The sequence below is a fragment of the Coloeus monedula genome (genome assembly GCF_965178545.1).
Source record: "Coloeus monedula genome assembly, chromosome: 3".
Lineage (NCBI taxonomy): Eukaryota > Metazoa > Chordata > Aves > Passeriformes > Corvidae > Coloeus > Coloeus monedula.
In genome coordinates, this window is record NC_138783.1 from 56,183,564 (window position 1) to 56,210,876 (window position 27,313).

General features: G+C 39.6%; 2 protein-coding genes across 2 annotated transcripts in view; both read left to right on the top strand.

The window, feature by feature from the left end:
- Positions 1 to 5: 5 nt before the first annotated feature.
- CPB2 (carboxypeptidase B2) lies at positions 6 to 12,965 on the top strand (the record flags this gene model as incomplete). Its single annotated transcript, XM_082277645.1, has 11 exons — positions 6 to 82; positions 3,411 to 3,486; positions 5,404 to 5,528; positions 5,621 to 5,729; positions 6,253 to 6,354; positions 6,891 to 6,995; positions 9,518 to 9,634; positions 10,083 to 10,173; positions 11,342 to 11,544; positions 12,573 to 12,657; positions 12,781 to 12,965. 11 exons carry the CDS (start codon positions 6 to 8, stop codon positions 12,963 to 12,965), a joined length of 1,275 nt encoding a protein of 424 aa, XP_082133771.1.
- A 1,228-nt stretch (positions 12,966 to 14,193) lies between these two features.
- The window catches only part of ZC3H13 (zinc finger CCCH-type containing 13), a gene marked incomplete at its 5' end in the record, with an annotated part of 46,811 nt that continues 33,691 nt past the window's right edge, over positions 14,194 to 27,313 (top strand). Inside the window, 4 exons of the mRNA XM_082277822.1 lie at positions 14,194 to 14,547; positions 20,438 to 20,560; positions 20,999 to 21,108; positions 26,618 to 26,729. Coding sequence (XP_082133948.1) covers positions 14,194 to 14,547; positions 20,438 to 20,560; positions 20,999 to 21,108; positions 26,618 to 26,729 — 699 coding nt within the window. The remainder of the gene's footprint in view (positions 14,548 to 20,437; positions 20,561 to 20,998; positions 21,109 to 26,617; positions 26,730 to 27,313) is intronic.

The following is a 27,313-nucleotide window of genomic DNA, read 5'->3' on the forward strand; positions in this document are numbered from 1 at the left end:
ATGCCATGAAAATGAAGTTTTACCTGCTCTTTTTTACCCTTTTTATCTTGGTTCAAGAGAAGCATGTCTTCACTATTCCAAGGTAAATATCTACTGATGCTACTGGGCTTTTAGTGTGTGGCGCTTGGGACAGGGAAAGTATTGATGCAAAATAATTCTGAGTTGCATGAGAAAACATTTGTCAAAGGCTGACATATATTTATTGCCCTTGTAATTGGATACGTGGTTCAATTTAACATAAAGATGGTGGGGGAAATGAAATTATTTTAAGTCTTCTTTGCATCCATAAATCCTACATTTTTAATCATATTAAGACTACTCTTTTTGGTCTAAGTGCAAATCAATTCTGTTCATTCAGTACTTTTGAATGCCAATAAAGGGCATTTTGAAACTTAATGGGAAGAAATAATTTGCTTCATTTGCCTTAAAACAAGATCTTAAATGAATTACTTCTTGAGGTAGAAAGAGAAACCATTTCAGAAAGTGCTAACAATCTGTTTTCCTTCCAAAGCAGATTTTATGATGGTTTTCCAGGCATAAATCATTTTTGAATAACCATTTGGTATTTGCACAATGTTTCAGAAGCAGCTTTATTGTTACCTATCAATAAACTTCAGAAATGCCCTGAAACCAAATGCTTTCTTAAAATATGAGAACATATGTCAGAGATGAACACAGGCAAAGTGCTTTTATTTTCTGCATCTACAACTCATTTAAAAACCTGAAATACTTTAATAAGTAGAACTAAAAGGGTAAGTTCCTCATGTAGTGATTTTAAGCAAGGCTGAGCAACCTAGGATTAACTACAACCTGCTCCCAGAACTAAAATACCTACACAAATAAAATGTGAATTATTTCTCATAGCTCTTCTGTGATTTTGCACCACTCTGCAGACTTATGAGAGGTGAACACCATTGAGTTCATGCCTTAAAAAGAGGGTATTTCCTCTCCCTTTGTGTCGCAATCATATTTTATTGTGGGTTGCTATGGAGGTGGGAGGGCTAAAGTAGGGGGAAACAAGCATGGTCTTAGGTGAATTCAGTGAAACAATATTGTTCTGTGCTACTTGAAGGTTTATTTATTTCATGTTTAAATAGAACATGGAGTATCTGCCTCTCCAACAAGAATATGGCATTTCCCACTGGAAAGCAGGAGCGCAACCCTGCCAGCCCAGTTATGAAAATGGCTAAAATAATGAGATTCATCTGACTATACGGAATTTTTACACAGCTCTGCATAGGAACAAGTCCCCTTCACCTTTCTGTACAGATAGTGGGGAAAAATATGTGTATTTAGAAGGCAATTCATTCCAGGTTAGCACACACATTTAAATTAGCTCAGGTTAACCAGACCCCTAAAGTGCCTGTTTCTTTATTATGAAAGTGCCTAGCTCAGACGAAGATATCAAACCAATCTAAAATAAACTGAAAAGTATCTTACTCACTTACAGGGTAAGACCTGAGTATTGCAGTGTGGGGATGGCAGCTGGACTTCTATTTACCAAGAAGTAAAAGGGAAAGGAAAAAGAGATGGGAAACAGTGACAGAGCCCAGTAAGACTCTGGCAGAAATTTGGAGGAAGGGAATGAGAAGGATCTTTTCAAGGACAAACTCAAAGAGCAATCAGGGAAGGAGGGTGTGAGAACAGAAAGAAAAGGGTGTGTTTAACATGACCTTGTCCAGCTGTACAGAGGCAGCAGGCTGGGCAAGAAAGCTGGGAGTAGAGCGTTGTTTCTGAGCTTGGTATAAGGGTAATAATTGAAGCTTTTGTCCGGGTGTTTCCTACAAAGAGTAGGGCAGAAGACAGATGAAAGAGGATATAATGCCAAATCAAAGCAAAGCAACTGAGAAGGGCAACAACTACAGTTTTGGCTATTAATACTCACCACACAGAATTGCAGGGGCAGAATTTTGATCAGCTTATTCAGTGTATTCAGGTCCTATCACAAGAGCTAGAGAGGAATCTAACACTTGCTCAGTACTTACCACACTCGGATGAAATATTTGTGCGACAAATGGTGGGGTAGAAATACACGTCAGCTTCCTCATTATGGTGCTCTCAGGCTGTGGGAATCATGCAATTAAATCAGATGCAGCAGGCCTTTTCTTGGCTTCTGTGTAAAAAGACTCCCTCAGCTATGAGAAGACAAATTCATTTACAAAGCAGCCTCAAACACACACCTCAGGGTGCACCTACCTAAAGAAATAGGCAAACTGCCAACCTTGCCTAGCCCTGATTGTTTTTTGATATTCTGTCAAATGATGGTGGTGGGAAAAATAGGGATGGCATGCTGTTGGTTCTGCATGAAAAACAACAGTGATTGCTTGGAGCCTGGCTAAAAGTAAAGATGAATCACCTGGTTGCCAGATGTTGTCAGGTTTCTGCTTGAAATCAGTCATAGCAACAAGCTGTGACAATCATGTTAGGCTGCTTGAAAACCCTAGTTTTGAGAGCCCTGCCTGTTTTCTTTTCAGGACAGTCTTTGCAGACATGGCTGGCAGGGACTGACTTTGTGCCTGGTTTTTACAGTGCCACCAGTTCCACATGATTAGATGGCTGAGAGACACACCAGCCCAGGAAATGGAAATATGGGTCTGACATTCCCCGGAGTCTCCTTCTTCTACACACACAAGTTATTTTAATTTTCTATCTAATGCAATTTTTAACTACATGACTTGCAGGACACTGATGATCAGGGCTCAATGCAGAGTGCTACTTTTTTCTTTCCAGAAAGTGAATTTCCCTTCTGTCACCCACAGTGGGGTCAGGCATGGAATTGCTGGGAAGCACCATGTCATGTACAGCATGTCTGGACCATGGTTTTCAAACAGAAAGGGAATACAAGTTACTGGGCAAAGATGGGGAGGACAGTGGTGAAGACCATCTGAAACAATAGCTGGCAGAAGGACACAAATGAGGAGACCAGAAAAACTTGACTGAAGTAGGAATGCACATCTACAAAATATCATGTTTGGCTTTTGCCAACCGGGGAGGGCTTTTGGCAGACTGGGAGGGCTGATGTCTCTGCTGAATGGTGACTGAGACTGAGAAACTCAGGGGACAGCAGGAGAGACGTCTTCCTGTTCTAGGCTAGTTTTCAACTGGTGCTGCTGCACTGTGGATTAGCTGGAGCTGGTGGCTGTGGTGCAGGTGCCAGCTCCCAGGAGTAATCTCAATGTCCTGCAGTAAATATTGGCTGCCAAATCCCTGCACCACCTCTTTCATGGATTTTACTGATTGGCAGATGCAGAGGCTGGAATTGGATTCAGCATCTTCACTATTGGATCGTCTTTGAGTTCATGGCAGCCAAGTCAGGGAAGATGAGATAGGTCAAGCCTGCTTCTTCACTTTTGCATGAACTGGAGCTGTTCCAAGTACCTGTGCTTTACCTAAATACCCTTGTTTTTCAGGGATGAAGTTCTCTGGGCTCTCCCACAAACCGATGAACAAGTTGAAGCTCTTCAGGATTTACTGAACACCACTGAGGTAAACAGATTATTCTGTCTCCCCGAACTCTAGGCCAAATTTTCCCCCCAAGTTCCCTAACACTGCTTCTCCCTCCCAAGAAAGATTCAGCCCATTTCCATTCATTTGTTCTAATACATGAGCTCAGGAAACGCTTGGTTTTCATTTCTCTAATACCTTCTGATTTACATGACGAGACCCCTCCATAATGTTTCAGTGACTAATTATATCAGAGCTCACATTTCTGCAATTGGTTTTGTGTATTAAGGCACTGCAAAACTGGCAAACCACCAACACACAGTAAGTAGAAATATATTTGCTAGGGAACCTCAGCACTTTTGACCAGTGTGATCTTGACCTATACAGCTTGCACACCTTTGAAGATCAGAGCAGGATTTTTGTGGTATTTTTGTAAAAGTAGCATCTAGAAGATAAAAATATCTTAAATAATACTTTTGTATTATTATTCCTTCTGTGTTTCATTAGATTAAAGGGTATTTAATTAAATTGAGACATCTCTTCACTTGCCCAATCACACCCTCCCAGTTTGAAGTCAACACTGCAACAAAGGTGTAGCCATTCCCTCAATCAACATAATTTACAGGATGATTGAGGATATGTTTCATATAACTGAAAGCTTTTAAAGGTGTCTATGCCCAGTCTTTCTCTGTCTTTCTTGGCTCCTACTCATTTTATGCCCACCCCAAAATCCTTCTGCTGTCCCTACTAGCATCTTCTAATCATTCCCTTAAGTTCTTAGAAACATTTTGGTAACTTTCCTTGCTCTTTTCCACCTTCACAAGTTAACTCACAAATCCATTTCTTTTTCTGTACCAATATAAACCTACACTCCTCCATTTTTATTTTTTTTTTACTACTGTAATTATTCACTTTCTTGTACAGAGGATGCCAAGAAGTCAGGAAGAAGAACTCCAGCACATTCAGTGCAGAGAGGGCTTGTGGTGGTTTCTTCCAAGTCATTTATGGGAATATGCAAACCAAATATTTTTCATGGGTTATAAACCAGATAATTTGTTTCCATGACTATAAATTGGGCAAGCTATAAGAAGACAACAGAATGGGAATGGAAAGAGGAAGGGAAAAAGGAGGGGGAAGGGAAGACACAAACAGTACCTCCCAGCAAATTTTAATGGTTACCATTTATTGCTCAAACAATATTCCTCATGCAACTCCACCATAAAGGAAAAAAATAAGCCCTATTGTCTGGTGACTTCATGCTGTAGGATACCCTAAAAATGCATCCAGGAATTATGTTGACTTTTTTCACACCCTAAATTTATGCCCAATTTACTGCTGTCACCCCTAGATCTTTTTGTACTATTGGTTCTGAAGTTTCAGTCTTTTATTGAATATGTTGGCTTCTGATTTTATTACTGTAAAATATTTAATTTTACCAAGAAGAATCTCATTTTCTTATTTTTCTCCAATTTCTAATTTCTGTATTGCTTCTTTAACTTGACTTATATTCAAACCCCTTCTGGCACTTATTTCCTCCCTGATCAAAGTAATCAGAGAATACAACAACTACAAAAACTGGTCTGATCTTCATTAATTCTCCAAATACCCTCAAGGAATATAACTCTCAGCAGACTTGAAAGCATGTAACATAATAACCAGCTAAATATATCTATTATACTAGAAATACTATCTCAGAAAAGGTTATGTTCTTGCCTTTGTTCTTGATTTATGAATTTATGTGCAGAAGTCATTATAAACATTTCTTAAATACACACATTTCATTTCCAGAAGTAGCTGAATGCTACACATCACAAGGAACATTAAACTGCTTGTTACGAGTGGCCTCTTAAATTGGAAACATATGCTTTGATTATTTTCAAAATGCTTATTAAATGTTAGTAAGAATATTTTTTCTGTCCTCAGTAAAAAAAAAATAAAATGTTTTTTGAAACTTTGTAGGTCATTCTCTGGCAACCTGTTGTGGTTGAAAACATCAAGAAGGACAGAGAAGTCCATTTCTATGTCAGGGCATCCAACATAAATAGCATAAAAGCTCAGTTAAGGCAACTGACCATCCAACACAAGTATGTATTTTTTAATCTGTTGTCATGAATGATTCTGTAAAGTTGTTTGTCATTTATTTAACAGGAGGTTGTGCTCTTCCTTTATTATTCAGAGTCTTGATAGAAGATGTTCAAGGAATTATTGAAAAACAGATTGTCAATGACACAGTCAATGCTCGCGGATCTTCTTCATACTATGAAAACTACCATTCAATGAAAGAAGTAAGCTGTTTTTGTTGTAAACATCTGTAGATGCAAAGAGTGAAATTTGTCTCATGGTTGGGAATGGAGATAAAGGGAGAGAAATCATCAATGGGCAATAATTACCACTGTATTGCTCAACAATTGAGTTCTATTTATTGTAATGTTTCCATAGAGAGAGAAAGAAGCAGCAGACAAAATCTCTCATACATGTATTGCTTCAAACTGTCATTCAAAGGCAGTCAACACAGAAGCAAAATGAAATTTCAAAACAAATATGTAGATATTTGAAATGTGAAATCAATAATTTAAATAGAACTGAAGAGGAATTTTAGGGCTACACTTGGACTGTGTTGTGACTGTATCTTACTGTTTGTTTTAGGAGAAATTAGAGTCAGGCAAGTAGTAAGTGGGTTGAATTATTAGTTTTTCTTACCCATCAGGTAAAGATTTTGGGAGGTAGAATGAATTTAAGTGTAGACCACTTTCAGGAATTAAGAAAAACAATAGAGAGAAGATCTACCTACTAACTTCGCCCTTGCAGATATATCATTGGATGGAGCAAGTAGTGAAAGTCCACTCTGATCTCCTACAGAAAATATATATTGGATCATCCTATGAAAAGCGACCACTTTATGTTCTGAAGGTACAGCTGTGACTTACTGTAAAAACTTTCCAAGTAAGCAAATGATGGGTTTTGCTCAGGACACTTCCTTAAATCTATACCTACTTTCCTATTTTTTGTGGGTTTTAGAAGTTTCCTAAGTCATTCTAGTATGATGCATTACCATTGCAAACAAATTTGACCAGATTATGTTCACTTTTCGGGTCACAAGGAAGTTATCACATCTGGGCCATTATCCAAAGGCATGCAATACTGGCACAGTGGATACCCATTTCTGTTGAAGATGAAGCCAATCTAGTCTGCTGCCCTGCATAGCTGAGGACAGGCTCACTTGACCTCAGGTCTTGCTGTCGTCTTGGTGTCTTTGTTAGGACTTTGCAAGCAGCCTGAATGTGGCTCTCTGACTGTATGGAAACAACCAATCCTGGCCCAGAATCGGTCTGATCTCTACCTACAAGACAGATGGTGCTTCTTCCATCTTGGTTACCTTTTTACTTCCACTTTTATGTTGTAGCCTTTACAATGGTGACATTTGAATGCAATTTCTCTTTTGTCAGATTTCTAAAAGCAAGGAAAAATCAAAAAATGCCATATGGATTGACTGTGGTATCCACGCTAGAGAATGGATTTCTCCTGCTTTTTGCCTGTGGTTCATAGGGCATGTGAGTACATAATCACATCTGATTACTGTTTTCAAAGCAAAGCAAAAAATCCATTTACCTTCGTCCAGTTGTGTTCTAGGATCCATAAAGCCTTAATCCATTTACTCCCACAACACCAATACATGATAATTGTGTCTACACTGTAAGCATAGCAGAGTGTGTGTGTGTGTCAGTAGATAGGGAGAGTGTGTAAAAGAGAAACAGAAAGTCATAAGGAGTGAATGCAAAGGAGCTCAAATGTATTATCAAGTATGAAAGAAATTTCAAAGTATGCGCAGGAAATTCAACAGAGACATTTATCATTATGAATGGTCAGGGATAGAGAGGGCATGCCAGAAAAAGCACGTGTTTGGTGATCTACTAGGGCCACGTCCGTACTGCCATGTGGATTCCAGGAGTGGTCTTGGCTCTGAGTCACGCAGCACATGGTGACTTGTGTCCATATTACTGCATCTGGCACTGCCTGGAGCAGATCAGAACACACACAGGGTGAGCTCAAGCTGTCCTACAACCCTTGGTTCTTTCCTACATGCCTTCCTAGAGCAATTGGTATCCCACACTTGCCTGCTCCAGACATGGCATAGCGCCACACCAGCAATCCACTTGCTGTGGTGCATCACCTACTCCTGTGTCTGTTGCTACTGCTCCTACTGACTCCATGTTTTTCATTTGTGCTCCTGCTTTTTTTCTGGATCTGCAGAGAATAAAGCCACATAAGCCCCCTTCTTCTGAAGGTACTATGCCTGCTAGTAACACCCTCATGTCAGACCTCCAGAACATGACCAAGAACACCCAGCCATAGTACCAGTTCCTGGAAACTAGAAAATCACTGATGGGATGAGCTTTTTGATTAATCACTGATGGGATGGGCTTAGATTAACCAGCCTTGACATGTGGCTGCAGACAAACAGTCACATCTATTTTTAGTATCTTTAATATCTACACTGCTCAGGAGAGTGAACAAGGTGCACCCAAAGATACAACATCCACAGTTTGTACCTGGATTTTAAAATACAATGCCTTGGTCTTTTTGAACTTAAGGCATCTCTGCTCAACTCCTTATGCTGAGCTGCTGGCCCTGTCCCTGGTATGGACCAGGAAAAGGCTTCTAAGGGCTTTCTGGCCCAGACAGGGTTGCCCATCTTGCTCAGTTAATGTTCTGAGATATTATTTATTATTACTTTTAACAAAAGCAAAGTTCACAGTAAAAATAAACTAGATGATACTGAGACTTCACAGTCACCAGTACTGTAGTAAGAGAAATAACATAGACAAGTCCTTGAAACATGAATTATGATTTGGGCATGATGGAACTAAATAATGATGACGTTGATAAAAATAATTTAAAAATTAATAAATTTATTTATTTCTGTCATCAGTCACAACTATAAAAGCTCAATGCCTAAAAAATTTGAAAGGATATTGCAGGAGTTAAGGACAGATACAGCCAAAGGTACCTTGTGACCCACTGATAATCCCAGCTTTCAAGATTCCACTGGAAAGAAATGCATTTGCCCTTTTCATGCTGCTCCAAACAATTACTAGCTGTGCTGTCATTTTTCCAGTGACATGTCCCTGCAGCATTTTGCACAAGTAATAAGCTGAACATTTAGGTTCTCCATCCCTTTGATCTAATTTACATGGTTTAAATTCAAATTTTGTATCTATATCACTTCATGAAGTAACATTTTAAAATCTGACATCAATACACATCTGCACACATGCACTAAAATCATCAGCTCTCCCTAGCAAATCCTAGGCCTTCTTTATAATGGGTCCACTTTTTATAATTAAATTTTATTGTTAAGAAAGATTGACATTTCTCATTTAGTCAAAGGAAGTCCATTGCCTGAGGAAAACCAGGAAGGATTTAAAATGAAAGAAGGTGATTTAAGTAAGGCATAAAGAAAAAAAAAGATGATTAAGGACTTAAGTCTATTCTAATAGTAACAAACCCACTTAACTAGATTAAAATTTATTTCTTTGTCATGGACCAACAACGAGGTTAGGTATCATTAAAGCCTTCAAAATAAGCTGTGAGGCAAAATTAGCAATGTAGCTCTTACTGACTCTTGTCATACAGTTGCATTAAACTCACAATGCAATCAGAATAAATAATGTTATGTAAGGCAGCCATTTGAAATATTACTTGTTATTTTGGGGCTTGCTGTATTTTGGGCGGGAAGGAGGGTTCCTATTACTTATAAAAGGAGCAAAAGCTCAAACCTTCCTATTAATAGGCTTAAGTTCTATCTTATGACCCCCCACTAACACTAAAGGACTGCAGTGTATCTGACTGACCATATCAATTTCTCCCTTTGGCACTCCTAAGCAGAGAGCTACTTTGTTATTTGGCAATTTCCATGATGTGATGAGCCTTATCAGACTCATCAAACTTATCAGGTAGACTGCTCTGAAAATTTCACAATTATTTTACACATGCCACCAGGTACCTTTGTAGGAAGGTAAGAAAATCACAATTACAAATGCTTTTAGTAAGTCTCCTCCCCTGTGCTTTATAGGCAATCCATGTGCGTGAGAGAGATCAGACCATGACAACCCTTCTGGAGCACTTTGATTTCTACATCATGCCTGTGATAAATGTGGATGGCTATGAGTACACATGGAGCCACCCATCTGTATGTAGACCTTTTTTGACAGGTTGTGCAATGTATTGATTTGCTACTGGGAACTATCACTGTGCATGGTTAGAGCATCGTCTTCATCCTGGAACTGCACACCCCAAACTCTTATTCTGTCCTTGGAATTTCTTCGTCTTTGCCCACAGAAAGTTGGATTTGGGCCCCTAAACTCACATACCAGGCCAAACTGTATGTCTTCTGCCCTCCTTCCACAGCCCAAATTCCACTGAAATCAGATGTGATCACTTCTTATCCTACCCAACACTTCCTTTTATCATCCAGCCTTGATGGCAAGAAGATTGTGGTTTTAGAATCTTCCTTGGTCTCCACTAGCACATGACTGTAGAGGCACAAGTGAGAAGTCACATTTAACTAACCATTGAGGTTAGTTTTGGACTTTTTCAGCATTTTTCCCTGAACAAGGCTTGTGTGTCTCTTTCCATAGAATCGTCTGTGGAGGAAAAGCCGCTCTGCGCACGGCAACAGCAAGTGCATTGGTACTGACATGAACAGGAATTTTGATGCACACTGGTGTGGTAGGACATCATTTTCTTCCTACTGTACCCCTGCCTCAATTTTGGCCTTTAAAATTCTTTATTTTGAAAACATTTTCATCTACCATTCCTCAAAGTTAATACAAAGACAAATGCAGCTGAGTATCTGTTATGAACCAGTGAAAACTTTCCCAGCTTTAGATAATTCTTTTTGGGACTCAGGATTTTTCCTCCCCAGATGACACACCAACAACGTCTTCCCAGTGCAACAGAGCCCCTTGCACCACCCCATGACATACCTGGGGGAGGCTGTTGGTGGGAAGGAGGAAAGAGGGAAGAGATGGCCCTTGCCATGTCACCTAAGGCCTATTGCACTATCCAGCTGAGTAGATGCTCCATTGTGGTGTACAAATTGATCATCTCAGTCATCCTTCCATAATGCCTAGCTGAACAAGATTTTTTGGCCCTTAGTGTTTCATATGAAGACTATATCATATTTAATTACTGCAGGCACTTTAGTACTTGACAAGTTTTTTCAGTCTGCAGAACAGCTGCCTTAAAACGTTACCCTATAGATCAGATCTGACTTCACTCAGCACTGACACTAAAGTCCTATATGGCTTTCAGTCATTCTAGTCCATTGCTAAACCATCCACAGCTGCTTTTGCATTTTTTCCCTTAAACACTAAAGATCCTGACTGCTTCCAGAAAGTTGTTTGGTCTTATTCTGAAGACAGCAGAGTGGTGAATCCTATTTATCTTCTTGATAACTTGTTCCAGTGTCAAGTTAGACCTTAATTTTGATTTGTTTCCTTGGCTTCCCATTGGGACCTTGCTTTCCCACAAGATTAAATAATCATGTAGAATTGCCTTTTTCCTGTAGTACTTCTAGATTTGAAGATGTGATCTCACAATCATGCGATGATTTTAAATGAAGCACATTCATCCTCTCCTCTAAGACTTTTTTAACCAGTCTTTGAATACTTTTTTTCTATACCTTCTCCTTGATTGTTTTTAGGCATATCATAGGTGAGAAATCCTGGTAGGCTCTCAAAGATTTCTACGAGCATGCGAGTTCTTTCCATAGCATGGTGGAGTCCATGATTTCATGTGTATTAGCACCATACTCTGCTCTTTCATTAGATGAACAGAGATGAAGAAGGGAAGAAATGAATGAGTAAAATTGTGCATTTTTTTTTTGTTGTTAAAGGTACAGGAGCATCTCACTATGAATGCCATGAGACATACTGTGGACCCTACCCAGAGTCTGAGCCTGAAGTGAAAGCAGTGGCTCGCTTTGTCAGAGACCACAAAGACACCATTAAAGCCTACATAACCATGCACTCCTACTCCCAGTTGGTGTTGTTTCCATATTCTTACACTATGAACAAAAGCAAAGACCATGAGGAGCTGGTAAGTCTTCCCACCTCCTGCAGTTTCCCACTTATTTCAGAACTACTCACCCAGCTTGGTTAGTCTTGTGATGAGGGAGTCACTGCGCTGTGACAATCAAGATTTAGGAAATGACATTTTTCTTGATGTTCTTAACAACTTTAAAAAGTCTGGGCTCGTCTAGTAGTGTGTAAGTCAGCAAGCTGCTTCTAAAGACTATGGAAAAATGAAAATATTTATTCCGGATTGATTATACATCACCAGCACTTAATATGGTGAAGCTGCTGCTAAAAGAGCAGAATCCTGCTGTTCTGGACACCTTGAAAAGATATATATGTGCAAATCCCTCATTATGTTGTATGGTTTATACAAACTCTAAAATTAACTGGATGCGTGACTTGAAAACACCCTTCACATACCTAAGCAACGAGGTATTCTGGTGAACAGTTGCTACTTTTATTAAGGCTTTTGCTAGGGATACTTATTTAAATTGGTCTTAATAGTAGGATGGAAAATATATCCTGCATATATAGAATTTTACATTCTTGAGCCACCAAACGACACAGTAAAAACTCTCACTGAAAACAGCAGAGTTCAAAATGGAACAGTTACTCTTTCCCTGTAAAGCAGAAAGAGGTGCACCGAGCCTGGGCATTTTAGTCTTCTTCATGGCTTAATAGCAGGGTTCTCTCAATTAAAATGTTTCCCTGCCATATTTGTCAGTATTACTTAAATAAAGAGTGACTTGAATACTGCAGCAGAACAGAAAAAATATGAGACAAATGAGAACAAATGGCTTGACAACGGTTTACTGCCAGTAGTGAGGGTAAGGTCCCATCTATACTTTTTATCTGTCTACAGCAGAAATGCAATCTGTAGCATGGGCATATGCTGAAAACTTTAACCACATTCAGTGAGTTTTCTAGAACCTTTTATATGATTATTTAACTAATGTGAAATCCTGAGCACAGTGTAAGTAAATTCTAACTGTGTACAAATTAACTACTATCACAAGGCCTTAAAGGTAATAATGTTTTGTTTAATTTCAGGAAAGTCTGGCACAGAAAGCAGCTAAAGCTATAAAGAGGACAACTTGGAAAACTTATAGACCTGGTGCTGGTGCACAAACAATCTGTAAGTATGACTTTACTGCAATGAAAGACACGTCAGTGTATCCCTGCTGGCATCAGAAGACAGCTTTTGAACAGAAAAAGTTCTGGTTTCAGGCAATTTTTCTGTTTTCCCTTCCTCACACAGATTTAGCTCCTGGAGGGTCCGACGACTGGGCTTACGATCTTGGCATTAAATATTCTTTTACCTTTGAGCTTCGTGACACAGGAACTTATGGATTTTTGCTTCCTTCTCGAGAAATCAAGCCAACTTGCTTAGAAGCACTTTCTGCTGTCAAAGTGATAGCTCAACACGTTCTTCAAAATTTGTGATGCTGAGTATAATTTATTCCAGCATGACTGCACTTAGTTACTTACAAAAATGTAATTAAAAAGCTTGCGCCTTTATTAAAATTCTTTCTATATAGGCAAAACCCCAGAATGACTGCATCCCCCTGTATTTGAGAACACATCAGTTTTTTTCAGCCATACTTGTATCTACAGTGGTAGCTCACTGCATCACAAGTACAAAGAGAGAGCACAGTGTAAGGGGAAAATAGCACAGATGTCCCACTAGATGGTGGGAACTCCAGGTGAATGAGTCTCCGACTGACACAGGGCATACTGGGCAGACTACATCCATAGAAGAGATTCCCACATTTAGGTAATTTGCATCATTATAGGATTTCGGTACAAGAAAACAACCCTTCTTATCGCATCCACTGTGAAACAGGAAGGGTGGTCACAGCAAGGTGAGGACATGTAAGTGGCCAAACCACCAAGTGGGAGCTGCCCACAGGCTCCTCCACTACAAGCAGCCAAGTCCATTCACCCTCCAGCCAAGTGTTTGCTGCAGCACAACACTGGCCTGGAAACTTTGTAAGACCTTTGTAAGATGACACGACAAGGGACGATGGTTTTAAACCAAAATAGGGCAGGTTTAGACTAAGAAAGAAGGTTGTTTTACAATAGGGGTGGTGTGGCACTGGCACAGGTTCCCCAGAGAGGTGGTGGATGCCCCATCCCCGGAAACATTTATGGACAGGTTGGATGTGGCTCTGAGCAACCTAGTCTAGTTGAAGATCACAGAATAACAGAATCATTGAGGTTGGAAAAGACCTCTGAGATCACTGAGTCCAAGCTACAATCCAACATCACCCTGTCAATTAGACCAGGGCACTGAATGTTATGTACAATATTTCCTTAAACACCTGCAGCTACGGTGATTCCACCACCTCCCTAGCCATCCATCCCAATGTTTAATCCTCCTTTCCGTGAAGAATTTCTTTCTAATGTTCAACTTGAATCTCCCCTAGTGCAGTTTAAGACTATGTCTTCTCGTCCTCTCACTTGTTGCCAGAGAGACGACACCGCCCCCACCTGGCTAAACCTTCTTTCAGGTGGTTGTAGGGTGGGATAAGGTCACTTCTGAGCACCCTCCAGGCCAAACACCACCGACTCCCTCCGCCACTCCCCATCGAACTGCGGCTCCAGAGCCTCCGCCAGCCACATTGCCACGCCCGTGAGGCGGAGCCGGCCGCCCTCCCCGCCCTCCCCCAAGATGGCGGCGCTGCCGCTTCCGCCCTTCCCGCCGTCGCCCTCCCAACTTCGACGTCACCGCCGTCGTCATCGTCGTCATCATCGGCGGCGGCGCGGGCGGCGCGAGGGCCGCCGGGAAGGGCGCGCGGAGGCGGTGGCGGCGGCGGCGCTCCCACGGCGGCTGTCCCGGCGCGCGGGGCGGGAGCGGCGGGTCCGCGGGGGCGCGCGCCGCTCCGCGCGCTCCTCCCCCTCCTGCCCGCGCCGCTCCGCGCTCAGGCCCGGGAGGACGGACCCCCCCCTCGCCCCCTCCCACCCTCTCCGCCCCGGGCGGCGGCGGAGGAGGCGGCGGGGAGCGGCGCGGCAGCGCAAGGAGCAGGTGAGTGCGGCGGGGCGGCCGCGGGCGCGGAGGGAGGGGCGGCCCGGGCCGGGCCGGGCCGGGCCAGGCCCCTGCGTCCCCTTCCCCCCGCCTGGCCCTGGCCCGGGGCCGCCGGGCCTCGGGCGTGCTCGGCCTGCGGGGAGCCGCAGCGGGGAAGGGCCGCGCTCCCGCCCAGCGCGGGGCGCGGCTGGGGCGCACGGGGCTCCCCGAGGAGGGGCGGGTGAACGCCCGGAGGCGCCATCCCGCCGTGTGCCCGGGGTGCCGTTCCCGTCGGTCCGTGGTCGTGCTGGAGTCTGCTTCCCATATACTCGGATATTGCCTGTTCGTGGGGGTTTTTCGGTTTGTTTTTGGTTTTGCTGGGGTTTTTTTTCCCACTTTAGTAGTGCTCTTCTCCCACTTTCTGGCAGTAAAATAGCTTCTGCTTTGTGTGCTCAAGAGGGTCTGCTAATTTCGCCTGTATAAATTGACTCATCACTATTCCTTCAGGTAGCGGCTACAGCTAACTCTCATCCCTTCCAGAACTTGTAGCCGGGCATGTTGGGTTAGTGTGTTATGGATGGTCTACTTAGGGCCTCGCCTTTGACTTCTCGATGGATTCTCACTCCACCGTTGATTTCTTGTCAACGTTCTGCAAGACTGTTTGAAGATCAGGTGTTTGGTTCTTAGTGGGTTAGCAACCAGGGCATTGAGGGATCTTGGGCCAGTGATGAAACACTCACGGTTCCTCTGTGCAGACGGGAGTGGACAGACTCAGCCAATGTACCTGAAAACTAAAGAAGTGTAGCTTTATGCGGCTGTGCCCGAGATAATACACCTTGTTTCTCAGCATGTTTGCTGAGAGTGACAGCATGCTAATGTGCTGATCCAGCTCGCAGGCTGGAGGCAATGTGTATCCAACAAGCTGGATACTAAGGCAGAGTGAACTTGGACCCGTCTACGCCAGTCTGCACAGACCTTAGTCTGGGGAAACATCTTCTTTGAGCATGAAGACTTTGTTAGACAAGGCATGGAATACTCTGTACTTCCTGATGTGGTACTGGGGCCTGATGTTTTTATTCACCTGTAGAAAGCCAACCATGATTTCATACTTGTGCAAACATAATTAGCAGTTGCTTATTGCTACTAATGGAGAAATGTCATATGTTAAATTAGGGGATAGGTTCAAGTTAGTATGGTGATGGGTTACCAACAAGGAGTTGTAAAAGTAAATTTGGATTAATTTCTAGTTTTGTGTCAAACAGGCTTCTTTGTGTATTTGATTGCTTTTTTGCACACTTCATTGTGAATGTATTTTACCATTTTTAGTAATATTTTTAGGTAGTAAACCCATGGAACTCCTTCAAATATCACTGTTTTATTAGTGATGTGACATGGAAGTGTTAACATTGAAATAGGACCCAAATTATTTTCAGGTAAAAGCTCTTCATTTTAAAAAGTGCAGGGAACCATTCTCAAAGCTGTTAGTTAGTTTTCAACACATACTTAGTTTATCAAAGAGTGTTATAATGAGTTTGTATCTGAACTTCTGTAGGACTTCAAAGTAATTTCACTTGTTATTTGAAATGGTATATTATTTATTCCTTCACAGGTAGGATTTTCTGAAGTGATGCAATGCTTGTGTGTGGTGTGCATGTGCAGACAGTGACATGCTTATGAGTGATGTCTTGGACTTCTTAAAGAGATTTTTATCTCCTTAAATGTTTTTTGGTTTTGAACTTTGCCTTTGTTCTGTTACATCTCAGTTTCTAGTTTTCCTGTAGAATCCTTCAGGATTCATTTTTTCAGGGAGCTGGATTAGGTTTTTCTAACAGAAAACCAGGTGTTTCAGATATCTCTTGTTTATGACTTATGTAATACCATACTAATTTTGAAGAAAAATGTTAAGCATGCTTGACACCAAAATATAGGAGTACTGGTAATAAAAAATACAGAATTTCAGTGAATGCTGTGTCAGTCATATCATGCCTCATTGACTTCAGTTCTTTGGTTAGTGCCCACTAGGTGCACTTACTTCTCTCAAGTTTGTCCACATTCTAGATGCTTCATGTAAATAACACTCTGTGGTATGTTCTCCTTCAGATGGTAGTGTAATTAATGCCATTAACAGATTGTCTCTGACCCTGGGAAAGTTACTCCAGTTAAAGAATAACATAGATGCATCTGTGAACGAGTTGTGCTAATGTTATAGTATTTCTAATTTATTGTAAAGGTTGTCGTGGGTCTTACGCATGGAAAAGTGATAATTTACAGTTAAAATTTTAGGTATAGAATTTATTTTAGGAGGATAAAGTTAATTTTACTTAGTTTCAGAAATTTCATTCTGTTTCAGAAGTAGCAGAAAGTTCAGTGCCCCCAGGTAGAGTCAGCAATGTGATGTCATGTACCTGAAATAGAGAAGTGCTTCTACTTAGAAAAATTTTAATTTTTTTTTTTTTTTTAAATCCTGGTAGTAATTATTTGAAATGTATTGAATGATCTTGGCTCAGTCCACACTGGGACTCACTGCTGTCTAATCCCACATTAGTGTTTGATAAGGAGATGGCAATTCAGAGGCACAGACATCTGATGGAAAGTCACTGCACTGGCCATCAGAGTGGGATTGATAGCAGGACTGTGATCTTCAGTGGTAAAACAGTGGAAGGTGAAAATGTGTGGGAAGGGGAATCTTTACGGGATGTTGTATTTAAATTGTTCTTGGTTGTCCATTAATGTGCAGTCTGAGAAATTTGGGAATTAAACACGTAATTTTTTCACCTCACAGTACTCGTTTATGAGCAAGGAACCTTCTCAGAAACACAAAACCTGTCATTATGCATCTGAGATTTTCAATACTGTTTTAGTAGTTTCTTTATTTTTCCAACTCACTTGGTCCTCGAAGAATGGAAATCGAACTGACTGCATTTTCAAATACAGTCTCTCAAATGCAATGTTTGACAAAGTGAAATTCCTCAGTTTACCTCAGAATAATGTGTCTGGACTCTAATCCCGCAGCCTTTGGTAACATCTACATTCACTTAGCAGTGGAATGTCTTGCAGTTCTCGTTGCATGAGTGAGGCCCTCATGTGATAATGTGTGCATACAGAAAGTAATATGCTGTGCACTCACAGCATGCTGGGTTTGTTTCCTTAGAGTAATCGATCATGAAATATCTCTTCTGGTAGTAAAGGATCTGTTGTTAATTGCAAACTGGTAGGTATGGGCCAGACTGTGAGGATAGAATTGACAGATTGCTACCTGAAATAGTGCAGGTTTTTGTTTCTTGGTTGAAGTATTGTTTTGGTTTTGTTTTGTTGGTTTTTTTTGGGTTTTTTTTTAAATAGGGGGTTTTACAAGATTAGAAGATTCAGAGTTATTCTTAAGAATTCTTCTTAATTTCCTTATGCCAAAATACAGGGAAAAAGGCAGCTGGAATTAAATTATCTGTTCAGTTATGATGATGTTTCCCCCTTCATCCTCTCTATGTTTATAACTATGCTTAAGCGTAGTCATCATCGTAACTTCCTATACAAGTTAATTACAAAAAGGTACTATACACTGGGTAAAAATTACCATTTAAAATGAATGTTTTGCCTCTGTTTCTTAGAAAATAAAAGTACACTGGAATTGAGGCAAAATTAATGTAATTTTTCTGTATGGTGCTACGATGTCAGTGTGTACTGTACTTGCATATTAGATAGACTCATCTGTCCTTCATGTGTTGAACCCTCTCCCTGTGCCATTGCCAGTGTCATTTATCTAACCCTTTTTATTTCAGATATGGCTCTTCTAACTGTAAATATTTAATCCAGATTAGTCATTTGTTATATGATTGTCTTACTAAAAACAGTTTTGCATGTGTCAGTTGATTTTTATATCCTCTATTAAAAGGGTGTGGCTGCGTGAAACTGTAGAAATTTAGTAGTATTTTTCTGAAATTCTGTGAGAATCCTGAAACGGAAGTATGCTCAGCTAGGTGAGATATGGTATTGTTTTGCTTTCTAACTTTAATGGTTTATCCTGTCAGACTTTTTAACTATTGCTGCACATTGAGCTGTCCACAATGACTCCTAATTATTTTTCTCAGAAGACTGGACTAATTTGATCTCATCAAATATTTAGACAAAATCATTTCTCCTTGTGTGCATTGCATTATATTTCTTTGCATTTCATCTGCTGTTGTATTACTTAATTCTCTAACTCAGTTAGATCTTTCTGGAAATCGCTGTTTTCCACAGTTTTTACTAACCCAAATAATTTTATACTACTGGAAATTCTACCGTTTAACTGTCTGCTTCCACTAATTGACGTTAACCATTGTTTTTAATGTTTGGTATACACCATATGGTTAACTTCTACCCTCCCTGAACATCTTGGTTAACGTCTTGATTATCTGAACCTTATTTATGAGATAAAATTCTTCAGATAATCAGAGGCTTGGAGAAGAAGTCAGTAGAGCAGAGCTCTACTGAGAAATCTCAAATACACAGTGTAAGCTTTCTTTCTTCCATTGTTTATAAAGGAGCTAAAGTGCTTCACAAGAGCTTCAGCACAGCATTTTGTTTGTAGAAAATGAACAGGTCTCAGACTCCTAGGGAAGTCTTGTCATGGAAATAACTGTAGGGTTCAGATAATGAAGTGTCCACGTTTATACATTATAATATTTTGTTTCTGTGAAATGTAACCTTACAATCTGGATACTGTGGGAGCATATTGCTGATCAGATGGTGAAAATGTGTATTAATCCTCTCTGGTGGATGTTTAAATGTGTATTCTTCTGGCTTTATGGATGAACTTTGTCATTTGTAACCTGTTTGTGTATGAGATAATAATTCAAGTGTGTGTGTGTGTTCTAAATGCGGTGACACGTGCTTAGGAGCAGAAGAGACAGCAATAGAGGGGTAGGGAGATTAGTTTCTGGCTAATCGTGATCTACTGATTAATGAGGGTGATGGCACATTGCAGTACAACAAAGAGGTGTTTTTTTGAGCTGTATATAAATTATTGAGCACCTGGCGGATGTTCCCAAATTGATCTTATTTCTGTGTAGATCAAGTAGCATGTAAAGAATGGACAGTAGTTTTTAGGCCTGTTTTGCCCTTTTTGTACAATCTGTCTCTAGTGCTAAATATGTATGTTCCTTTTTTTTATTTAAATATGTTTGGTTTTTTTCTGTAACTCCTTCCTTTCTCAGGTAAGATAAATTATGGCTTCTTGTTTATCCAAGTTTTACTGTACTTCCTTAAAAATATATTTCTCTTAATGAGATGGAGCTACTTCTTGAGCAGCTTTGTGTATCATTGTTATGGAGTTTGAGGTTTTTTTTCTTAAACTCATGTGAGTCCAAATAGTTGTAGGAATAAGACTGGTAACAAACACAGACTGTGGGTGACAGCAAGATGGTTTTCAGTAGGTTGTCATACACAACAAAGGGGAAAAAAACGAAGCTCTCGTTTTTTGAAATTTGTTTCAAAAATGGGAGCCATTTTTAGTGGTTGGAACTGGTTTCTGAGAGGTTGGTGAAATAACATTAAAGGTTCTATTCACTTTAAGTCACTTGAGTTCATGCACCAAAAATACATGATGAAAGAAAGCATCTGTCCTATGTGGTGTTTACTGCCTAAATGAATAACATGTCATATCATCTTTCCCAAGGGGAAGCTGAAGAATCCAAAGCAGGTCATGAAATAAAATGAAAAATTATCATTATTGGTGTTCAGCTGACTAGTTCAAGTCAGAAGAATTCTTTGTTATTAGATACATTTCACTCATTTATGACTTCTTTTTCTTTCTTCATCACCTCTGCAGCAACTCTTGCAATGTATATCATACTATTTTATTCATGTGAGTTCAGTGTCAATAGCCCCAAACTGAAGGATTTTACAGTTTTGCTTTTTTTTTTGGTTGAAGTAGTACAAAATGTCAAAAATTAGAAGGAAGGTCACAGTGGAAAATACCAAGACCATATCCGATAGCACATCCCGAAGACCCAGTGTGTTTGAAAGGCTTGGACCCAGCACTGGAAGTACTGCAGAGGTGAGTTGTAAAAACATTCTTCTTTTCCTCCCCACCCCAGCATCTTCTTTTCCAGGCTTTATGTGGTGGGAAAGAGTAGCTCACAAGCACCAAATGCTCAGATGTTACTGATGTTAAGTAAGGGTGAAAAGAACTCCTTAACGCATGGATGTTCAACATGCTAATACTAGAATTTTCAAATACCGTGTGTTTCGCCAGCTTCTGGATAGAGCAGTAGTACTGTGCATATTAATAATATTTCCACCAACCTAAATTTTTCTCTGCCAGACCTGATGCTCATTGTTGATTTTTTTTTTTTTAATCAATTATATTACTGGTGGACAGAAATTACAGATAAATGGGACTTAATGTGGAGTCATTTGTTTGTTCTGCCACACTCACACCAATGGTATTTCCAGAAAGGAGTGTGAAATTCACCCAGTAATGTCTGTCTCTTAGACACAGTGCCGTAACTGGCTGAAGACTGGCAACTGCCTCTATGGGAACACATGTAGATTCGTACATGGCCCTTCACCACGAGGTAAAGGCTATAGCAGCAGTTATAGAAGGTAAATCAAGAACTCACTTTGAATTCTTCACATGCTGTAGGAAAATAGCTTTTGCAACTCTGTCTTTTGTTGTTGTTTTTTTTTTTTTTAAGTGAAATGCTGTGGTGTGCCTAATTGTATGTTACATCAATAACCAATTGCCTTATGAAGCTGCTTAAAACAATTATTTTGGCAATGTGCAGGATTTTTGTGTGTATACTGCTTTAAAAAAAATGAATGGAGTCCACTGGGTGCAGATTAACTACTTATATTACTTGAAGTGGGAAGTTCAAGTACCTTAATACTTTTTTGTTTTGGTGTAGTGTCACTGCAGCTTTCTGGTGTACTTTTCTGTCCTGTACTAAAATGCCGGTTTGCAATTACTTACAGCAGTGCTCACACTCACAGCCCTTCTGCCTTTGCTATGTTGTGTGATGAATGTCTATCCTTTCTCTCCTGTTGTGAGAAAATGCTTCTCTTCAAAACATAGCTTTGTGACTTTATCTACTGGATATAGAAAAATATCCTGTATTGTAGGGGGAGATCCAAAAAGTTACCTCATTTTTCAAAAGAGAATATTTTTTATTATATGTCTTTCCATATGTTACTAAAATTAAATTTTTTTTTTCAACTGTCCTTCGTGTGGCATAACACCTAACTTAACTGAAACCAAGTATGGCAGTGAGCTTGTAATAGTCCTGCAGTAAAAGACAGAAAGATGTTACGGTTTTAGCATAGTACCTCTTTCTGTGAAGGCTTCACAGTTTACAAACAGCTGTCCTTCATAATGCCAGTATTACCTTTAGATTATGGATGGGCACACTGAAGCATGAAAGGGTAAAGCAACAACAGGAAGGTTGGCATGAGGTTAGGGTTCTGTGTCTGGTTCTTTTTCCTATTCCTGTGGCATGCTTTTAGAACGATCTTGACTTTGCTTGTTTGGTCTTCCATTGCTTCTAAGGTGGTAGCAGCTGGGATACAAAGTACATCACTGAGTTTAATGTTTCTTTTGGTGTCTGAAAGATTTTACTCTGTTCTGCACTCAGTGTTCCAAATGAATTAAGTAAGTGATTTACTGGTGGAGATTAAATTTTGAAACTGTTATAATGTCACTTTCTCCTTGCTTCCAGTGTTTGGAACGCTCAGTGCATAGTTCTGCTTGGTCATTTGAAGAAAAGTGACATTTCTTTTAATGATTAAAGCTGTGTTTCTGCTTCACTGCCACCACTGACATTTAAGAAAAAAATGTTGATTTCCTTCTTCTTATTGCTAGCTTTTTTATTAGGACTATATGGAAAAGTCAAAGGACAAATCTTCCTCCTTATTTGCTTGGCACATTCAGCATTTAATAGAGGTGGTTTTGAAACTAAAAAGGGGGAGGAAGCCCACCACCCCCACACACTCCCCAAAACAGACAAATGACAGAACTGTGCCTGTCTTCAAAAATTTCCACTAATAGCTTTTGGCCAGGCGTAGAAAAAGCTGGTACGTAATATGTACATAATGAAATGTTGGCATTTTCATGCCATTTAACGTTACAGAGATTTTCACAAATGTTATCCAGGCACTTCAAGTGCAATTTTATTGGCTTCATGCAAGCCAAACTAATGCTGCTTCCGCATCAGTTCAGTTAAAGCAATACTCTTGTTCAGGTATCTGGGATAGCAAAATGGCAGCGTGTCTGCATGTGTTAGATGCAAGCCTGCCATGGAAGTCTTGTCTGCTTTGCAAGTTGGGTAGGACAAAGCATGTCTTGCTGCCTTTCTGTCTTCATACCTTCTGCTTCCAGTTCCCTACCTGTCTGCAGTAAATCCCATTGTTAATGGTTTTATCTGACCATAATGTCTCCCACAGTTAAAAACATCACCAGACAGTAGGAAAAGACTCTAAAGTGCAAAAAAGATTGTTCCATGATTTTTATCATCAATGCTGCTTCTCACAGCATGAATTTTAATCTTGCTATAAAAATAAAAACCTTGCATGTTTTTTACATAAAGCTTACCTGATGATAGTATTAAGAGTTCAGTATTAGACCTGCCAGTCTTCCAGACATCAGAAGTAAGGAGAAGCTCCTTACTAACTAAGAGCTGTGTGTAAACATGCTATCCCATGAGCAATTTTGCTCTCTTTCTGCACTTGTAGATTGTTGGTTAGTTGCTTGACAGTTTCCTGGCTGGCTCCTTCATGCTGTGGTCAGGATCTGTGCCATTGTAGGATATTTTTCTTAGTCTTACTGATTCTCTTTATTTGGGATCATCACACTGCATTTAAAAACCAAACCAAGCCAGCAGTCATATTAGGAAATAATGTATGGATTTTGAAAGTTTCAAATACTGTAGTATGGAAAACGGGACAATGTTTCTTGAGCAATTACGATATGTACATGATACACTGATAATGATCATCTGCCTCTATGCACACGTATGCTCTCACACAGGTACACAGAGATATCCTCAGGTAGGTGTGTTGCAAGGTGTGCCTGTTGCTGGATACTTGTTCCTGATACTGTAAGAAGTACAGGAGCAAATGGAGGCACTGTTATGAATGTACATTTCCTCAATGCTGTTGAACATGGGGAATGGAACTGTTGCAGGAAGGAATGCTGTTTAAAATCACTTAACTTCACTGCTTAAAATTTGAAATGAAGAAATTCTGCATTTTAGGCCTTATTTAAAAGATAGGCCCAGCTCAAAATATTAAAAAGGAATTGCATAATGCCTTTTGTTTGAGAGGTGCTGGCAGTTGCAGTGTAGCCACATCATCTTAAATTGCAGAGGTAAATTGTCTTGATCTGTTGAAGTTCAGCAGTGAGTATTACCTGGAATAACCAAAGATCCCTTTTGGAGTGGGCTGGGTGAAAGTTATGTAGAAAAGAATCTATGGTACACATAAAAAAAAAATCAGCTAATAGACCAGCTTGTTTTTCTGTACATTTAGCCAAAGCATCTGAAAACAGTCACACCTTCCTGAGTAATTATTTCTTAAAATTCTACTAATTTTCAGTCCTATTTTATTAGAGTTATTGGAGGGTTATGATGTCTTTGGGGGAAGAGAGGTAGGGTGATTACCATGGCTTTGCTTTGGTGTTCTCCTAAAGCTGAAAAAAACTGACTCAGTATCAGCAAAAACAAACAAAAAACTGACTGACCAACCCCAGCCCTGAATGTGTACCTTTTTAATTTCTGTGTAGTTTTTCTTAATTTTTATAATGTTTAAGTAGATTTGAATAATGCTTTAGCAAAATACCTTTTTTCAGCATGGGAGGGAAGAAAAAATTTATTCATTGAGAGTGCAATGGTTTGGATAGTTCTTTTTTTTTTTTTTATTCCAGCCTATAATTAAAAAAAAAAAAGTAGTATTAAAATATCAGATGTCACTCTATAAGGTAAATGAGCTGCATTCAGTGCAAGTTCTCTTGCTTTTACTTTCAGCTAATGGAATTTTTTCCTGAAAGTGTTCCTCTTGAGGAACAGTATTACAAGTACATTATTGATAATCTTTCTGCCTCAACTTAATTTTCAGTTTCACTAATCCAAATCCTTTGTATTGTAGCTTAAATATTATTAAAAGTTAAGGTGTTGAATTGCACTTTAATGCTGAAAGACAGTTTATTTGTTGAGGTAGCTGATGGTTGGAATGCTTCAGAGTGCTTTGGTAGTGGAAAGAATTACGTTTTTAATATGGGGGGAGGGGAAAAATACTTTGAGTCATAACCTTTATGTAAACCCAGACACTTTCAAGATCATATAGTCTTGCATGCAAAGAAGGTAACTTGTTTATATTTGTATGCTGGATATTATTTGATCCTTAGTGATAAAAAAAGATCTCTACTCTTCTGTACATTTCCTCTGATCTAGATTGACCTGTACTTACAATTTCATGGACAATTAAATGCATTTAAAAATGAAAGCAGTCACTGGTCTTTTTCTCTGTAGGTCCTCATACATTTAACCTTGTGATGCAGTTTAAAGAATTAAATGTAGGAAACAGTGCAGAGGAGGAAATGGAAAAAATTACTTTTTCAAATATGTGCAGATTGAAAATGAAATGGTATTAATTTAAATTTTTGTGTGCATTGATTCTGAAAGACAGTTTACCCTTTATGTATTATGTGACAGGAAGAGTGGGAGAAATTACTTTTTCAATGGAAACTGATTCAGTCTGAAAAAAAAAGAAATGCAAATTTCATTACTCATGTATTACATATAACTTTCCTAATCAAATAAGACAGCATTAATATCTCTTTATGATTCTTTAGTGTAAATTGATAGGCACAGATGTAGTACTTCTATACAACCATTTCACAAAAGACTCTATAATTACAGCTAACAGCCATCACAGAAGTACTAAACTCAGTATCAAGCCAAATGTATATGAAGAGAAAATTTGTTTTCTTGAACTGAAAGATCATCTGAAACAGCTTCTGCATTCCCTTAGCTTGGGAATTTGTTTGAATCATAGAATCATGGAATGGTTTGGGTTGGAAGGGACCTTAAGGATCATCCAGTCCCAGCCCCCCCTGCCATGGGCAGGATGCCTTCCATTAGACCGACCAGGTTGCTCAGGGCCCCGACCAATCTGGCCTTGAGCACTGCCGGGGATGGGGCATCCACAGCCTCTCTGGACAACCTGTGCCAGTACCTCTCCAGTGCAATGGTTGTTCTCTTTTAACCCATAAGGGGTAAATGAACTCATGAATCCATACTAAGAGGTGACAAAATTATAGTAGTGTAGGATGTTCCTCTTCCCATTCCACATCACAGTATTATCTTTTACAGAAAATGTACCATAAAGGTGCATGACTAGTAGAGTTCATCCAGTACTTTGTAATTAAATAATGAAATAATTACATTGCTGCGAGATGGAAAATGGGAGAGGCCTCCAAGAGTTAAATTCTGGTTCACGGTCTTGCAATAGTGTTTTCCTGTGTGGCAGCCTCGCCTAGACTATGGGAGGATGGTGCTTAGGTTCTGTTATCTCCGCTTGCAGATTTCATCTGCATTCAGAATTGTGCTTCTCTGTGACTGTCATGGCTAGTCTATAGTAGTTTGATTCTGCATTAATTGTGGTTTTAAATATATATATATATGTAACATATATAGAGAGACACATAATATCTATAAAAATTGTTGCAGCTCAGATTACGGAGAAGGCTAAATCTTGAAATACTTGGTAGGAGCAGTTGTGAAACACATTTGCATGATGGTCAGAAAAGGTTATTTATTCTGGATAGGATCACCTGACGCTGATCTAGAGTAGTAACTGAGTCATGCCATATATATATATATATATATACACAAGTAATTTTTCTTCTTAGAGTCAAGTCTTCCTTGACTTTGTGAAAGAGTTGGGTTTTTTAGAATGCTTAAGCCCTTTAGAATGGAATGTTTTCTTACTCATCCACTTTGCCTCTGGGTGGGAGGTTTAGATCTTTCTGGATATACTAATAAAATATTAATTAAAAGGCAGATCATATTCCTTTAAAAATAGTCCCATAGAACTGGTTGTATTATGTTTCTGTATTATACAGGTCGCCAGAAAGACCCACTGGAGATCTTCGGGAAAGAATGAAGAACAAACGTCAAGATGTTGAGGCAGAGCCACAGAAAAGAAGTACAGAGGAATCATCCTCTCCTGTTAGGGTAAGAGTGGAGTTTGCAGAACTCCAGAATCCCTCAGTAGCAATTGGGCAGTGTGTCCTAGAAACCTTATCATTGTGACTTGTAATATTGAAAATGTTTTAAGGACCTGGTCATTTTGTACATAGCAGATCACATTTTTTGTTATGAAGTGTCTTAACAATTGTACTGTTTTGCAATTTTATAGTGCTTTCTGGTCTTTTGGTTCCCAAAGATTTTATAAATCCCACAGATTTAAAATGTGTTATAAATACTGATAAACAGGTATTTAATCACAGTGCAGACTCATTGATTATTACCAAGAAAGTGTATTAACCATTGTTTCAGTCGTCCACTATTTTTTCACCAGCACTTATTCATATCCATTGTATACATGCATCTCGACTTAAGTTGTTCATCCCAAATTTGCTTTTGATGAAACCATGCAGTTACTATTGTGCTGGTTCCTTTTGCCTTCCTCCTCACATAGTCATCAGGCACCTCAACTGCTCACTTAATAGATTTTGCAAAAAATTCATTATTGTTTTCATTTTGTAAACATCTTTCTGCAACCCTGTGGCCCTCAAATATAAAAATTTAATTATTTT